The sequence below is a fragment of the Nicrophorus vespilloides genome, unplaced genomic scaffold (assembly GCF_001412225.1).
Source record: "Nicrophorus vespilloides isolate i.1.1-1 unplaced genomic scaffold, Nicve_v1.0, whole genome shotgun sequence".
Lineage (NCBI taxonomy): Eukaryota > Metazoa > Arthropoda > Insecta > Coleoptera > Silphidae > Nicrophorus > Nicrophorus vespilloides.
The window spans coordinates 363413-382546 of NW_017099680.1; the positions used below are offsets into that span (position 1 = coordinate 363413).

Genomic DNA, 19134 nt, shown 5'->3' on the forward strand with positions numbered 1-19134 from the left:
AATACAGTTGGAAAAATATATAAAGATTAAGTTTTTCTAATTATATAACAGAAGATGTGTATAATGAATGCATTAACTATGTAGTTGAATTTCATTATAAAAATAAACTCAACAGTGTAACAAAACCCTTGAAAAATAACAGAAACTATCAAAGAGAATACTGAAACATGGTACGTATATCCTGTTTGGTGAGATATTTGTATATTCATTTTTTTTTATAAATATTGGGGTACAATTTTGAAATACAAATATATTGAATTACTACTGTGACATAAGACTCATTGATAGAGCCGCATCCGTTTTTATACTCCTTGCATAAAATTCAGATTGTAAAGAAAAATATTACTAATTTATATATAAATTAAGTAAAATAGAACACATTCATCAAAATTTCATAATTATATTTAACTAATAAGAAACTAAAATATCAATCTTATTGTAAAATTTAAATATTGGTTAGCTAATCATTCACATGAAAAGATAATTTCACAGAAAACATAGTAATTGCAAGTATATGACTTAACTATCAAGGATAAATGATATGGTAATTATAGAACAACAAATTAAGGAACGACTTAATACAAATTTATTTACTTAACCCTTGATTTTTCTACATTTTAAATAAATATTGAATGAAGGGTAGAAAGACTGTGGTCAATAGCCCTTTGTATGTTGTTAAACAATAAATTATGTTTATTATGTACATAATGATTATTACATTCTTATCTTTTTTAGTGTAAGTAATGATTAATTTTGTTTAATTTGTCCACAACATTGTGATGAAGGATTTGGAAAGGAGTTGTCCTTACAGATTCCGAAGATAATAAAACATTGTAGTAAATCTGTTTTATGATGTTTGATATGCGAGCTTATAAGAGTTTCATCATTGGAAAGTTAATTGGGCAATTAGCGTTAGACTATGGCGCTGGTAAGTCTTTACTTTATCACGTAGGAAGAAGACGATCCGAGTGAGCATATTTCTATGAAAATTGAGCTAATTTAAAAATTATTTTCAAAAGATTTATCGGAGCCGTAAAAATGATGTGTGTAATGGGATACGATCGGATGGGTGCTAATAAATCGATGATCCGCGCACTAATCCCCCTTTTCCCTAGTCTTTCCACTCCTCTTCTCGTACAACTACTACGAACGCTCGTATATGTAGGTATATGAATGTGTGTGTGTATAGATGTGTGACTGTATATTTATGTATCCCCGAGGGTCCCCGTTGTCAAGTGTGAGCCTAATTTACTAACAGGAACCAGGTGCCCGGTATCAAAACGGCTAATGAGGCGAGATTTACCTACCTAACATGTGGATACACATGTTACAAGCCAATTTTCTGTTTGCACTCATAATACGCCATCAATTAAAATAAATATATCGCACGTAGATGCAGACGATGACAAGGAGAGGAGATGCAGCAACTTCCTCGCCAAGAAACGAAAGTAACTAAACAAATAAATTATTATTCCACCATCGCTGTCACCGCATTTGACACTTATATTTATAAACATCGGCCGTCGTGTTTGTATATACATTCTGTTTGTAAAAGCCACATTTATTGTCATGTATTTTTGTTTTACATATGTAAGTTTCACTTGTAATTTATATTATAATAATAATGATGTTGATATACTCTGATGATTCTGTTAAATATGCATAAGTTTATTTACTTCCAGAAGTTTCAAATATTTACTTGTTTATAATCTCAATATTTTACTTATGCAATTATGAATTTTTCATAGACAATAAAATCATTAATTCTCCATATATTTTATATGTTATTATTGTTTTTGTTTCATCTTTTCTTTACGAAAATCAAGCAACATTTATTGATGAAGCATACAATTCAACCAACTTTTATCATTTATCAACTTTTTTCTAATAATAATCAACTTAGAGAATGGTCACTATTTGATATAGTTACAAGTTTTAAGGATATATTTTTTTTATGGACAGGAAACAACAAATACAATTAAACAAGCGCATTTTAAAGATGCGTACAAACTATTCAATTAATAAAAGATAATTTTATAATTCAATTTTAAAATGTTTTGCAGCAATAGATAAAATTGATATCTTTTTTAAAATTATTTATTTCAATAATATTAATTGTTCCAAACTAGAAAATAATACTTTAACAGATAAAATATTCGAAATCAAAATATATGCCAATGATGGATAATATTTAGATAAATAATAGTAATTTACACAATAATGCTTGAAACGATCATAAATAATATTTTTGAGAAAAATGAGAGAAATTATTACAAGGATTTCAACAAATTGTAAAAGCAATTTAAAGAGAAGAATATTTTTTATATGTTCATAAAATGTGATTATTACTGTATGAATAATTATCTTAAATATAATAAGGAACAAACAGAAATACCTCGAATAGAAAACTTAAAAATCGCTTAAAAATTTACTGGACTAAAAGAGACAACTGTAATTTTGTATACTAATTAATTTTTCTTTTGTCAAGCAAATGCAATTTTTATACCGGACTATAATGAATCTGGATTGATGGAATCTGCACTATGCGAGGTATTGATGTATAAATAATATTAAAATGTGTTTGTTATTAGGTCTTGAATAAATTCCAATAGCATTATTACATGACGATTAGATCAACAATGGACGCGAAGGAACGAAATGAGAACTCCTCTTCGGTTTCACTGATCCTTTTGGGATTTCGTGGAGAGTGGACAGAGAGCATATAAATATTTTCTAAAATAGTTCATCCGTGTATAATGTCGAGAAGCGGCATCGAAGTTAATCCGGTTTGATAGTCGAATCTTCCAAGAATGAGATAGAAAGAGAGGAAGAGAGGCTTAGGAGGATCTGCCGACCGAACGGCAGTCGCGCGTATCATTTTCATAACATAAATATTTAATCAATTTAGTTCGGATTAATTAGTCGGCTTCGCTTTCATGTTCTTTGTAGATTAGATCAGTTCGTATAACCAAAATAATAATAATAACAATAAAAGAGTGAGAGGTAAAGGGAAAAAATAGAAGGTAGTAAAGGAGATGGGGTTGTTTGGAAGAGTGAGACAGGGAATGGATCGTTTTACCCTACGGGTCAATTTGAATATTTGGGTTTATTATGGTCGCCAAAAATGCACGAGGCTAATGAGTTTTGATGCAATTATCATTAGCATTTTAAGTAGCCGCATAAATACATCGTAGGTGTCGTAATTTATTGAAAATATTTACATTTTTGTGTCTCCTCCTCCTCCTCCTCTTCACTTCTCATCCTGCCGCTCGTATAATTAAGATGCGGCTTTATTCGTGAATAGGATGGAAAAGGAAAGGTTGTGCGGTTAGAATGAGCTGGCGACAACCAGATGTTGGTTGTCTTCGACGCATCCGATGTGTACAGTATCATCCAGTTCTCTCCTCACTAATCCCCTTCGAAATTAATTATTTGAAAACAACATCGGAATTATTTTCGTGTGTACAGATGGCGTGTGTAACAAACCCGCCAAACTGAGTCCATCATTTGCTGTGGGTTGTAATTGCCTAGTTCCTAAAGTTTATTCTTTTTATTTTTCCGGAGGGAGGGAAAGGGAATTAATTGCCTTCAGTTTGTTTTCAATTCCGGCTCGTTTAAGTGTTAGGGAAACAAACATCCCTCCACCCTCCGTCGGCTCTGCATCACAAAAGCAACATATGTCACAGTGCACCCACTAATTCCGAAACATCTCCACTACACCTCTTAATATGATGATACATTCCCATTGCTGTTGAAGGCGGCATCCGAAGGACCAAAAGCACCAAAGGTACAAAAGAAGTCACATAAATATCCCGAATCCATTTGTTGGGCCATCATCACTGCAGCATACAAACGTGTGTACGCGTATCAATGTGTCTGCATTTCGAGAAAATTAAAGTTAAAAAGGTGCCGCAACCTATACACCTATACATATATATATATATGCTCTCTCGCATATAAATATGCGGTTCTATTCCCTTGATGGAATCGTTTCCGAATCGCCGTCAAAATAATAACCGCTGCATTGAGTTGTCACACGAAGCCACGTTTGAGGGTCGCCGCCGCCGACGATGGTTGTCCACGCCCAAACTAAAGATGAAAAAAAAGGAAAGAGAAGAAAAAAAGTTAAATAAACCATACACATAAGTATACAAAAACTTCAAAATAACTCATTTCTATCAAAAAAAAAAAAGAAGTTCTCTCTCTACCTGTTCTCCTCATTAGGGAGGTGGTCTCTTTTAGGTCACAGGGCTTTCATCTGCACCAATCAAGCCCGGTAATGAGCTTAGCCGAAAATGTCCTTAATCCGAATCCGAATCTAGGAACGCGTAATCCATGTTGCGAAGCCGCAACAACATTCTTGTGGAAACATCCTCGGCATTTCCACACGACAGATGCCTCTCTATTAATTCTACGAGATTTATTTCCTCTTTTCACCATAGAACATTCTTGCTTCAGGGTGGCCCAATCGAGTAACTTAAAAGTCGATCTTTTCATCGAAGCCATCCATATATTTCATCATTTTGTGAACATCTGAAAAAAAATCTCTTATCTTCTATGAGAAAAGTCTGGTTCCAGTTAACAATTTCCTTTCGATTAGATCAATCACTACTTTAAAAATTAGCAGAAAGATTATTTATATTGACTGTTATATTATCAATCAGAACTATTATATTCTTTTTTAAATTTGTTTTATATTAAACAAATTAATTCTGAGCTTATAACATATAGTTATTATATGCTATATAAACACGATATAAAGTAATGAACACAGAACAAATATAAATATAGTTGAATAATAGTTCTATCTTATTTAACTATTTATTTAGTAAGTATTTAGTTGGAAATAAATAGGCTTTCTTCTCCTATAATCTATTTAGCCTGTGTCAAACTGACACAATTTTTCCAGCCTCAGCCTTTGTACTTCAAAATTGGACAGGTTCTGTAAAACAAATGTATAACTTTGATGATAAGAATAGTAGAGGAACCTCTGACACGTCAAGTTGCAGTTTTATGTAATAATTTGATAAGAACCGCAGTTATTATAGGTTCGATACCTACTAGCAGCATCTGTACACTTAGCTTAACATGAAATATTGAGGATTGTCAGGTATACCAACTACAATCTACACCTAGTAGCATATATGCTATTACAGTTGCCAGTTCAGTTTCACTTATTTTTTCCATGGCAACAACTAATAGTTGGTAATTCTGAGAGATAATTTAAAAATTCTGCAATTAAAGCAGAATTAAAAATAATTACAAATCATCACTAAAGTCTCCTTGGATTCACAACGATTTTAACTTATTGAACATCTCTAAACTTGTGCTTTTTAATGTAATAATTAATAATTATTTTATTTATTTAACAATTGTTAATTGACCATAATTATCCAGAAATCCAAAACTAATATTTGATACATTAATTCCAGTGTGGTAGTACTTCAATGTTGATTTACTTTATTTTTTATGAAACAATACAATGTATCGGAACGGCTATTGAATTTCTTTTGGAGCAAAGATGTTTTTTTTTGCTTTCTTTCTGTTCTTTTATTAGTTTTGGGGAAGAATTAAAATTGTATCCATTGTAGCGTGTGTGTGTGTATATGTGTTAATGTCCCCCTATTTTGCGATCAGTTGTGCTACAACAACCGCAAATATTTCATAAATCATAATTTAAAAGGTCACCACCGCCGCCCCCCGTCCTGTTCACGGCCTTTTGTGCAGCGGCCGATTCGACCCCGGGGCTTCCCCGGCTGTCGAGTGCGTGTTTGTGACTGACTGGGCACATTCACAAGAATCAACCGACTAGAAGATATGTGGTTACCTTTATACCCGCATATAATACATATAACTATATATACACACATATACATACATATCGACTCGCATATTCAACAAAACCGTTTTGTACATAAGTGTCGAGTGTGCGCTTTTTCACGTTGGCTTCACTCCATTTCCTTCCCTCAAAAAAATGCATATAGATGAAAAGAGAAAAGTAATCCAAGAACAACACCAAGATGTAGATAATAAAAAAAATATATGCCTCGAAGAAGAGTAAGAGCCAGTGGGTAGGATTAAAACTTTTCCGTGCAGCAGCAGATGTGCGAATCGTGCATGCTACATTGTGATCACCAATAATGTTATCACGCTTTAGAAAACACAATTAATGATGTGGAGAATCATGTTTCGATTTCAACGATATTCAATGCTATTCAATTTATGAAATCAACAGAATCTAGAAGAAGAAGAAATATTAATGTTAGTTTATTTAATAATAAGAAATATTGGAATCAATTATGGAAATATTGGAATCATTCTGCAATTTATACTTTGAATTGTAATTCAATTAGTATGTTTACAAAACGGACTTTTTTTATCGACAATTTGTATTTTTTTATATACTATGGTACATAGACTACTGCCAAACATAGATATTTACTAAAAAAATAATACGAAGTGTCTAGTTGAAATGATTTAACTACATTAAAAGTTTAAAAAATAGCACGGTTTTTTTTTCTTTACAGTAAATAAATACAAAGTTTCTTTTTGAAGTCACTTATAACACTTGGGTATTTAAAACAATTTGAATTAATTTTCTCATTCGAAAAATATATTAAATGAAGACATACAATAATGGATAAACTTTATACTCAACTGTAGTTGAAGTTTTAATAATCCAGTAATTCATTAAAGTTAGTTAGCCCTTTATATGTTATTATACAATAAATATGAGTTATTATTTGTTTCAACTAATAACTAAATTTATAAAAAACTTCCCAGTATAAACAAATGAGATATTACATTAATCTCGTGAAAGTTATTTTAAAAAATACTTAAATACAACAAATATTAAGAGATCATTATGAAATGAGACTTTACATGAACTGCACACTATGTGAAATAGTATTTTAACGTGTGGTTGGTAGTAATTACTTGTTAAGGGAAAAAAAGACAGTGAAATTTAACTTGAAACTCTACGTAAGTATATGATAATTGATACGCCTGACAAACAATTATGTCTCATGTCACGCATAGTGAAAATGCAGCAGTACTAGTCATGTAACTTATAAAAATACCACGTAATGATTAAGGAATGTCCGAGTAAATTATTTGCACTTGTTTAAGTCAAACTGTTTCACAGGTATTTAAGTAGACATTTATAAATGTAATATTTGCAACTTGCTGTTCAATTTTAATTGCCATATTTTTCATATATTAAGTTTTCGGTTGATTTTGTACAGTTCCTTTAGCAATTGTTCAATTAGTAAATAACACAAGAAATACTAAAGACTACTTTTTTGCTATATATCTTTTTGTATCTTTTACTATTATTGAATATTTGTAGTAGGGTATGAAGATATATTTAATTGACTACACTTTCGTTAAAATTACTTACTTAATGACCTTCAAAATTATATTTTTTTTCTTTAAAATTTTACTAGTTGAAAACGTTCCTTGTTATTATTTGTACGGCGTAATTAATTTAAAATAAACTTTAGACGTCTGGGACTCGTTGTATGTCAAGGGATTTATAAATATATAAAAGTATTTAGAAATCTTAAGATTATCATTGTAATACCATAATAATTTTTACTAAATATAAGACGCTTTTCAATCAAAGTTATTTCTCTATATATGAAAATTACGTCTTATGATCTAAAAGAAGTAGTAAATTATTTCACAAATAATTGATCAAGTTATACAAAGTATTGCATAATGTGTAGATTTAATGAACTGAATATTTTAATTAAATAAGTTTGTGGTCGAGAAGGACACCCAAAGAGTTTTTAAGCGGATTATGCTAGTAAAAAGAAGATGAATAAATGCAGAAAAGACCCAGAAGTGTATAGAGACAATGGAGCCGTCACTGACCGGGGGTCCTGTCAACAGGACGGATAAGTAATGATCGCCATGGCAAATTCGCTTAAATGCTTTGACGTGGACCGACTCGATCCGAGGTCTTCATCTTCCAGCATATTCCAATACTTTTTCAACTTTTCTGTCGCCGTTTTATTGGACACGGTTATTGTTCGCGGCACGGATTCGTCCTTCGAGTGGTCAGAAGGACTCGCTGCTTTGTTTGGCGACAGGAAGACGCTTCGTCAGCGTGGAGGACGTCCTCGACGCCGTCGCCAAACAAAGCCCCGCCAGGAGGAGGATGCGACCACTCGAACTACGTATCAATCCATGTCGCGCATCAAAGGGCTGGACGACGATGATAACTTTATTAGCAGTACGAAAAGGGTAAAAAGGGGGTCGACTTAACAACAAAGACAATGCTGCAAGGGTTTTTCGATAATAAATTCCCGGTGGATCCATTGATCAATTCCCGCAGAAATTGAAATGTCACAATTCTATATTTTTTGTGCGTCTGTGTCTCTTTCATGGGCTGCCACCACCCCGGGAATCGTCTCACCCGACCCTCGGCCGAAAATAAACATGTAACAACACACTATAGCAGTTGGTTCCTGTGGGGTTCGTGTGGGCCATTGTGTGTAAAATGTCCCTTAATCTATTGCAAACTTAAGGGCCACAATCCCAGTAATCCAGTGTGTTTATTAGACTCCGACCCGATCTCGTTCTCTCACTCTTTCTCTCTGTCTCTTTCCCCGTTCTCCATGGGTTTCTGCGGAGGGAACACTCCGGATTAACACCCATGTTTAATAAATAGCCCCAGCTGTGTAACTCTTGTCAATGGCACGCATTCTCTGTTCCGATTTCGTTACAATTGCTCATTTCGCCCGAAACGTGACACCTTTATGCCACGCCACACCACACAATCCTACTCCTAATTTCGGTATTGGATAATTGGCCTTGTTGTTATCATCTTTCTGTCCGACTGTATGCCTCTGTGTATCTGTCTATATATACATACACACATATACATGTGTACTTACACGCGCCCAACAGTTCAACTTTCATGAGCCTAATTCCGCATGGACAAAACGCGACACCCATCTGTCCATGAAAACATCCGTAATTGGAAACACTTTCGGAATAATTCACATTTTAGGGCGAAAAGGGGGAAAAAAAGGAGAAATCATTCGATTTTAATCTATCCCTCATTACCAACACAACATGCACTTAACTAGAATTATATTTAATTACGTCTACATTCAATTGTTCTTTCTGGCATAACGCATTTCAGTTTAAATGTTTTTTTTACATTCAATGGATTTTCATAATAAAAAATATCCCATTTCAAAAAATATTTAAACCTTTTAAATTTAAGCAATAAAGAAGATACAATTTATTTTACAAAATACCAATGCCATAGATAAAACTAATTATATTTAATTTGTGCTTATGTATTTATAATCATGCATTGAATACGAAAGTTAAGCAATAAATGGGTGTCCCACTGGGCGACACAGTACAAGAATTCATATTACAGACAATATCAACAATTATTATCAAAATTACTTAAATAAGTTTAATCTTATTATTTTTTTTATGATGTAACAAAACTTTTGTATTTTTATAATTGCTCTATCAATTCTTGTAAAAGTTATGAAATATTGATGAAAAATATAATATATTTTCAATTACTCATATAACCAACAATTTTTCTGTCATATTATCTATATAAAAAAATACATCAAATTTTATAAATAATGTTTCCTAATGTGATGTATGAAAGTATTTTCACAACATTTCAATACGCTTTCTCCGTTGTTTATTTACAAATATAAAAATACATCGTGAAACTTTCCCTTTGAATGTAAATGTTTCAATACGATTAATATTTTAAACAATAACATTTTATGTACATGTATTTTTTTGTACTTTTGATTTATAATTGACACGACTTGAAAATGATATATTAATATTTTACATAATTAGCAAAATTTTCACTTTCAATTACTATAAATTACATTTATTTAACATATAATTATATCCTCAATGATACTTACTTAAAATGCGTGAATAAATTATCCGGTAATATAAATTACATTTCTGTTCAATTTGTTTTCTTCTTAATTAGTGATTCAAAATCTAAAGGAAAATTGAAAACACTTGTGTATTATTTTGATGAATGCATTTTTAAACGATAATTAATCGTAAATTTGGCGCCAAGTGTAATAATATATTGTTGGACGCAGATGTTTTTGAAGCTTGCAACATAATTCGTTAAAAGACATGACGTGAATTAAAACAAAAGGGAAGCAGCAATGGAGAAGCAAAAAAAAAATATGCATGTAGAGAAATGCTATAAACAATAATGTGTATCATTAATAATAACAATCTTTATTGTGATCTCTCAGTATGGAGCAATTATATAATTGTATTAAATTAAAAAAGGAATATTTCGAAAGATGTGGAATATAACGCGCTACCAACCATCAATGCAGTTACCATTGTAACACATTATATTAATAATTAATTAATTAAAAATATGTAAATATTGTTTTTAAATATATACACATTTTCTATGATGTTCGCTTTTTTATATAAGAAACATGTTTTTTAATATTAAGGAATTGTAATGGTGATTTTTTTTTGTAGTTGGTGATACTTTGTTATTGGGTTAACAACATTAGATAATAATGCCATAACGATAATTAATAACCTTTCCATTTCTCGTCTATTTCTATAATCTGTAATTATTATTGCAATTCCAAATAAACTAATTATTTTAAATCAATTATTATATAACTAGTTTTGTAATGGAATCCTAAATTTTATATAAAAATATATAATGAATGGGTTATAATGAAGATAGTAATGATAACTTTGTAGATGAATTTGCAAGCAGATATTTTTGGTTGCGTGTATAATAATATATTACTTGTGATTACTTGCAATTTTGTTAAAACGTATTGCGATATCAAATATTGTCAGTTTCTAAAGCGTTGCGAAACTCTTGAGTTCCAACGGAAATCTTGCGTTGTTATGGAATACATAAATTTGTTTCGTATTAGTAGCATTTATTTGGTCGACTTAAAGCTTCTAATCCGAAGGGTGATTCCATTCTCTTCGCTTCGTTTCTCTTTTCATCCGATATTTGTGTGTTGTGCAGTTTAATAATGTTTAATGTTCGGCTATTAAAAATGGATTCGTTCCTGCAGTTTGCGCAACGAAAATAATGAAGGTGTTAAAAGGGGTGGAATCGGAATGATGTGATAAAATCGTGTCGCGTCGCAGTTGCACCTTGGGAATGGGTGTATTTAGTGTTGGTCCGACCCATCAGTCCGCCCGTGCTCCGCCCATGTGTCTGGTAAATATTGTCGGCAAACAGGGCCAAACAATGGACAACAAACGGCGGTCGTCGCCGATTGGCAGGCTGCGATTGGCCGTTGCGCCGTGGGCCGCAACCATTACCGAGCTTACATAAGCTCGGACGACGATCCGGGCCGACTCAGTGTTTCAATCAAAAAGCAGCCGGTCGGTCGCGATACTCGCTCCGCGCAAGAATCTACTACATCAATAGTAACAATAATAATAACAACAACAACAGCAGAATTAGATGAATAACAATGGGAATATGGCTCGCATGGACGGAAAGTTAACTGTAACAACGACGACCACCACTACGATGCCGTTAAAGAACTTCAGTATAAGCTCTCTTCTTCCTGAGACTGTGCTCGATGTGCCTGCTCCGAGTCCGGAAGTGCTTCCGGAAAGTGAATCCGATTCGGATCTGGATGTGACTGGAACTCCTCCACCTCTGGATTGCTCCAAGTCGGATGAGAAGGAGAGCCAAGGAAAGGATGAGAAGAAGACGAATGATAAGCCACCGTACAGTTACAACGCTTTGATCATGATGGCCATCAGGAATAGCCCGGAGAAGAGGTTGACGCTGAACGGCATCTACGAATACATCATGCGCAACTTTCCGTACTACAGAGAGAACAAGCAGGGATGGCAGAATTCAATAAGACACAATCTCAGTTTGAACAAGTGCTTCGTGAAAGTGCCCCGACACTACGACGATCCTGGTAAGGGAAACTACTGGATGCTAGATCCGTCCGCCGAGGACGTTTTCATAGGCGGTACGACGGGAAAATTGAGGAGGCGTTCGACGGCCGCTTCGCGCTCCCGCCTCGCCGCCTTCAAACGGTCCATGGTCCTCTCCAGTTATCCCACGCCTTTCCAGCCCTACAACCCAATGATGGGTCTGTATCAGAATCCAACCCTGCTTGCAACGATGTACCAGCGGTACAATCCCTATCTGACGATGCTGCCGAAGCCATCCCCCTTGCCGCCTAGCAATTTCGGCGTCGATAGGTTGATTGCACCAGAAGCCTTTTTGCGCCACCACCAGCATACCGGGGGCGTCGGCGGCGGCGCCGGGGGCGGGTTCGATCTGTTCCCCTCGTTGAGGTTACCCGGACAAATGCAGCATCCCATGCAGCAGCTGCTGCAGCAGCATCAACAACAACCCCAATCTCTCGGCCCGCACTCCAGCTGCTCTAGCAGTCCTGAGCCCCGGGGCACTCCCGACGCCATCCACAAACCAGTGACTGTGATTACGCGACAAAGTTGAACGGTTATTCCTGTTCGCACCTTTCTGTAAATAGTACCTTAGTAGTCTCTTTCTCGAAAAAAAAGAAGAAACAAATCGAAGAACGCAAGGAACAACTCGTGGTTACGGTAATTCAATTACTCACACCGAATCCAATTCGCTTTGCTTGATTTGATTAATTATAGATATGTACATTTCCTATTTATTGCAATATTTATTACCAATAATAATTATTTTGGCAACAACTATTTAGTTTATATTTAAATTATTTATTAACAAATAAATCACATTATTACCGTTTATAAACATTACTACAATTATTCAAAACATTTTACACCTTCTAAATCACCCTTAAAACAGTTATTTATTTCAATACACTTTAATATATTTGTACAAAATAAAATACGTTTACATTTTTGGTTCAATTATACAAACAAGAATGGATTTAATTTACCTAAAAATATTAATCATTTTTTTGATACAGTCTCATATATTCGAAACACTTCAATCTAAATATTATTCACATGATCATATGTAAAATCATTCTATATTATATATAACACAAATAAGAATATTTAAAAGATGATGATGATTCTTTCAATTGCTACTTATCAATCCATTTTAAACAATTTATTTCATTTCATTTAATATCTGTTAAGCAAATAATGCAATTTTAAATCAGATTTATTTTAAAAATTACTAGATACACTATTCAAAACTATATTAAATATAATATAGTTCTCAGTAATGTTTTATTAAAATACAATTATTTTGGTTCACTTTTGAATTGTAAAAATTTAAGCATATGATGAATTTAAATCATTTATCAATTAATCTTTTACAAATTTTTAAAATTAAAAAGTAAATTATTAAACACTAATTAGTGCGTCTAATCATTTGAAAATTCTATGAAAATGTTATTCAGTTTCAACACTGAAACAAGTTTATCAATTTATCAAGAAACCGTGTTATGCGAGTTTTCATTTGTCAAAGGATATATTTTTTATTTCTATTCAAATTTACAAAAATATTGTATAGAAATATTGAAATTTAACTTAATAAAAATACTTATAATATTCTGGATCAAACATGATAATATTTTTAGGAAAAAATGCAACGTGTTAGCTTTAATTATAAACAATTTATAAATCATATTTATTAATTAAATAACTAAAATATTCTTCTGAAATAATTATAATGGAACATATATAGAAAATATTTGATTGATGTAATTGATGAACAACACGAAGATTTATTATTTTATATTAATTGAACTCGAGTAAACGTGCGCATCTATGAATTAATCAAATGAAGCAAATTGTTATTGATTGTAGGAACTATAATTAATTTCAATTACTGCAACCGTTCGTATTGATTCCTTGCTTGCAAATGTCCGTTGTTATATTTCCCATCACATCTTAACATATATTTTTATTTGTTTGTTTCTTGTACAAATTAAAACTGCAACGTAATGAAAATGTCTGTATGTATATATATATTTATAATGTTATGTAATGAGGAGATCTCGCATCAATGTTATTGAAAATACTTGTTTCACAATCTGTTAATTTAGTATCTGTAAATTAGTGAACACATCCAATTTGACACTGACGTTAACGTACGCAACACCGACACACTTTTAATTCCATAATTATTTCGATAACTGTAAGACTTTTGTGATGAATTTAGTTTTATTAATATTATTATTTTGTTTTTTGTAAATAGCCTGTACATTTTTTCTTTCTCTCTAAATATAACTTTGTATACTTTGTATGATAGTGGAAAAAAATATAGGTCCTCTTTTTGTACTAACGAAATTATTTAAGACTATGCAGAGAAAACATTGAGGACCTTCGTTTTATTTATTTGTTTAATTATTTCTGAATAAAGTCTATAATTCAATATGTAATTACGTGTGTATTTTTTTTATTGCTTGCTTCGCATTTTGCGAAGTATTTAGTTTCCGACGGCAACCGAGTAAGTACATAATTTTTAGTTTTCTTATGATTTATATGATAATTATATAAAGTATAATGAAAATTGGGTATATATTACATAAATCAATGTAATAATTGTATAATTAAATGTTATAGTAAATATGATTTATTTCATTTATTGTCCTGAATTACAATTAAGTTTCTCTTAATGATTTTGAATTATATCTTTGTTAATTCGCAATTTTCATACTTATATAATGCAAATATTGTAGCTAAATTCAGTATTTTTTTTCGGAGATTTGCAGCTAAAATATTTGTCTGAAATTCAATATTGTTGTTTATTATTAATTCTTTACTTGATTTCTTTGATTACATTATTTCTCGAGAAGGACTTGATAAAACCTAAAACGTAAACGAATATATTGGTAAATTTTGATAATTTTATTTGTTTTATAACAACATTAACCGTATTGATATATTCGAGTTTTTGTGAAATGACCAAACTTAAATTTAAGTTGTCATCACTTCGTTTCTATCCGATTCAATTCTCTATCCAGGTGCTTTCCCACACATTTGACTTTGTCGGATGGAAATATTGTTTTGTTATTGAGGGTAACTAATGGATACGGGTCTTTTCTTATTGTAAGTGTGTACCTAGCTAGATTCTTTTTGAACATAAATATTTTTTTCCTAAATTATTGTTAAGAAATTTAGAATTATTTACAAATCGTTATTTATTTATTTCATATATAATTATCAATAAATTTAAGCTATTAGGCCACAACAGAAATCTTCAATCTCTTTTTTACATTGAATTATATAAAATATAAAGAAATATCAAAAATTATCGAAAATAAAATTCAAACAAATAATTTTAAAATTATTAAATAAATTCTTACTTTTTGTAATGTATTTGGAATCTTTATTTAAGACGTTCTATTAGCCCATTTAGAGCCCAACATTTGGTATATAATATAAGTACAATCGTTCTAAGAAATGATTACTATTATTATCATTCTTCTGACGCACGTTTTAACAACATTAAATTATATTGTTGAGTGACTTAGTTCATAAGTTTAAATTATTGAATCATCACTGTAATATAATGCGATTTGCGACTTGTAGCTTAATCATCACATGATTCTTCTTTAGTTGCATTGTAATGCAACTAAGAAGAATCTGTATCATATTTATTTTATTTTATAATATGTTAAGCCATAATGATTTATTTTAATATTTTGATTACACAACTAATGCTATTACTAAATCTATATACTATTATGTATAATCCTATTACATGATCATATGGCATTAAATTCGTGTATATGTGTATTACTAAATGAAACATATATCCAAATTTCCCCCCCAAATATTTCACATTATTTGCATATTAATTATTTGAATTATCCAAATAATATATATATAATTTCTACATCTTTTAATTCATAGTTCAATATAATTTATTGGCCACAACATATAGAATATATGAATTGCATTGAAAGTAAAATAAAGAATCCTTAAACCAGTATATTGAATATAAATTCAAGTAAAAATATAAATTTAATAAAAACAATTCTATATAAATTAAAAAATAAAGTCCTTATCTTTTCTTTAAACTGAAAGAACTCAAGATTTTTTAATTAAAATCAAGAAAATAGAAATACAAATTTTAATCAATTACATTTTTTTATCTATTGTTTCAATATTTCACATTTTCTTAATCTAACTTTCATTATTGTGAGACAACATTATAGTATAAAATTATTAAATTAATTCATATTTTTTATAATTTATTGGGAATATTTCTTTAATAATTTCTACAAATCTTTTATTTCGGTTTAATATATTAACAAGTGTGTATAATGATATACACTAGACTATTTTGTCGCGGCACATTTTAATGATTTCAAGTTTTGACGGCACACAAAGAAAAAGATAAGTTTAAAAGTTGTTTACTTACTTATGCATTATAATTTTTACTATATACATTTCTAAAATTTGGCGGCATAGTGATTGAGAATCACTGCACTAGACGTTAACAGTTCAAGCTTTTTAATAACAATTAAATTAAAAACTAGTAAAGTTTGCAAGTTAAAAGAGAAATTATAATGTATTGATGAGTTACATTGTAGAAAATCTTTTCATATTCGATTTTCCTTCTTAGACTGATGTTTGAGATGTTTAGTTTGATTATTATTCAATAACAATACTTATACAATTATTTATTTACAAATCTCTTTTTCAACCATTTTCTTTGAGATATTTAGCTTAATTATTATGCAATATTAATGAAATATTTATTTATAATAGTTGATTAAATATAAATCACTACAACTACATTATTGTAGTTTGTTATGTTGATTTCTACTATATAGTTTGTATTGAAATCAAGAGTATAAAATCAATAATAGTTATGATTTTTCCATTTTTTTCACTATCCACTTTTTTTTATATAATAACTTGTGAGAATAATGTAAGAAATTAATAATCTTATAAATAGTTAGCATCTTGAGAATGAATATTAAGTACATGAGAAGATATTACCTGGAAATATGATTAATTCAAGTTTGTAGAAATTATAATACATATATAAACTGAGAGAATTGGAAACTTTGGAGAGGTCAATAGGCCACTGACCTTCGCTCATAATTGTTACTATTTTAATAATAAATCTGAAACTTGAAATTTTTTTCAAAATATGATTTATGTAAATTGAATGAAAAAAGTGTATTGGGAAAATTAAAATAAAACTATGTTTATGCTTTAATGATTGTACGGATTGTCGAGGTTACAGTGTACGTAAATGCGTGTGTATGTGTGTGTGTGTTTGGTGGAGACTTAATTAAGTTAATTTGAACAAGAATTCCAATAAATTGTTGGAGGAATAAGTGAGTCTGACATGGCGGTGCATTTATATTAAACACATAGGTGAAACGGCTCTTTATTAATTATCATAATTTATTCACGTGCGGTGTGCAGCGCAGAAGAACGACTCTGCCTGGAACAAGGTGAGGACTACTCTCTTTGGATGGATGAAGAAGCAAGCGGCCAACAGAAACGGCCGACAGATGTACGTACACACAGCCTTGTTTTCTACCATGTCACTTGCCACCGACCTATCTGAAGGAGGACGTCTGGAATTCCGCCACTTTTAATCCAAATTTCAGATTCGCCATACGATCGATCATTGCACTCGGAAATTCTTACTTATATAATGTATCACAATTATCTTCGTTATCAAACGGTACATAATATTGAATAAATATTATACAATTGACAACATATCAATCATTGTAGACGACAGTGGCTGCTTGTAAGAATTTGTAATGATGGGCCAATAAAAGTACGAAAAATAAACAATAAGATTTGAAAATATTTTACATAATTCGTTAATTATAGAAATATATAAAGTAAATATATAATAAACAAAACTGTACTTTTATATTATATTCGAGGGGCTGTAGATTACAGCCCTTATGGACGAAATGCCACTGGAATCACGAAATGTATCACGTCTTAAATGAAAGGCTACTCTTTGTTACTGTAACAAAGTATAATATATTGGGTGAAGTAAAAAGTTCTGAGCGTTTTTCGAGTTTCTTCTTGAGATCAGCCTTATGCAACTGGTTCCAAACGGTTTTCTGGCCAATCTTCAGTTCCTAGGCAATGGAATAAGTGCTTGCATGCTGGTCCGACTCGACGATTTCCATGATTTTATCAACATTTTTGACGATATTACCAGAACGTAAGCATTGGAATCAACGCTTTGCTGATGCTTTCGATACTGTATTGGGTCTATAAACAACATATTTTTGGCCGCCTGCTCTGCTTTTCCCCTTGATCGTGGTGGTACTGAAGAATGTATCGAATTTTCTCTTTTTTACCTCCATTTTGAATCGCTCTAATAAACAACTGGATTCAGTAAACATAAAACCGTCAAAGAACTTTTTTTTAAAGCGTTATGTCGCCTTTAAGCCGCAGTATAGAATGACAAGATGCAACGTATACATCGTGAGATATGGCTCACTAAAGCCATCTAATGAAAAAAGCTCAAAACTTTTTACTTCACCCAATTACTTATGATCATTTTTTATTGAATAATATAATTACTTTCCTTACAGTAATTCTTACCTTTCAATTATAGAATATTATATTCACTATTAATATATTTTCCAATTATGTTATAACCTGTAATGTCTTGCAACTTATATTTAGAACATTTATACTTACGGATTGTTGAGCTAATTCATTTCCTATTCCTGTTTAAAACGCATTTTTTTTCTTCTGAGTTACATTTTATATCAGATACCTTTTTAACTGTTTAAAATTTTGAAATTTATGGGGCGATATTTATAAACTTATATTTGATTACCTACGGATTATAAGACCCAATTTTTCTGTACAAAAAGTGAATCTTATAATCCGAAAAATTTGAAGTAATAATAATAATATTTATTTCATCAGTAGTATAAAAAAAACAAAGAGAAATAAAAAGAAAAAGTTAACTGTTACAAAGGGCTATTGACCATAGGTTTTTCTGCCCAAATTTGAACTTTATATCAGATTCATGAAATATCTTTTAATAACATTTGAATTGAGTACAATTTTAGCTATTGTTTATTTTAATTTTAATTGTTTAAAATCATTCGAATTCCTAATTTAAATAAGTATAATACATTTTCATCATTTTTTTTTATTAAATTTTATGTGAGGTTAATTGGCAAAACC

At 31.1% G+C, this 19134-nt stretch overlaps 1 protein-coding gene across 1 annotated transcript; it reads left to right on the forward strand.

Moving 5' to 3' along the window:
* Window positions 1–11372: 11372 nt before the first annotated feature.
* On the forward strand, window positions 11373–12701 carry LOC108565151 (fork head domain transcription factor slp2-like). Its single transcript, XM_017924446.1, has one exon. The coding sequence runs from the start codon at window positions 11471–11473 to the stop codon at window positions 12488–12490; it is 1020 nt and encodes a 339-aa protein (XP_017779935.1). The 5' UTR covers window positions 11373–11470; the 3' UTR covers window positions 12491–12701.
* The last annotated feature ends 6433 nt before the right edge of the window (window positions 12702–19134 follow it).

Bases quoted from the DNA above. Each gene is read 5' to 3' on its own strand.
- LOC108565151 (XM_017924446.1), top strand. From the start codon at position 11,471: ATGAATAACAATGGGAATATGGCTCGCATGGACGGAAAGTTAACTGTA.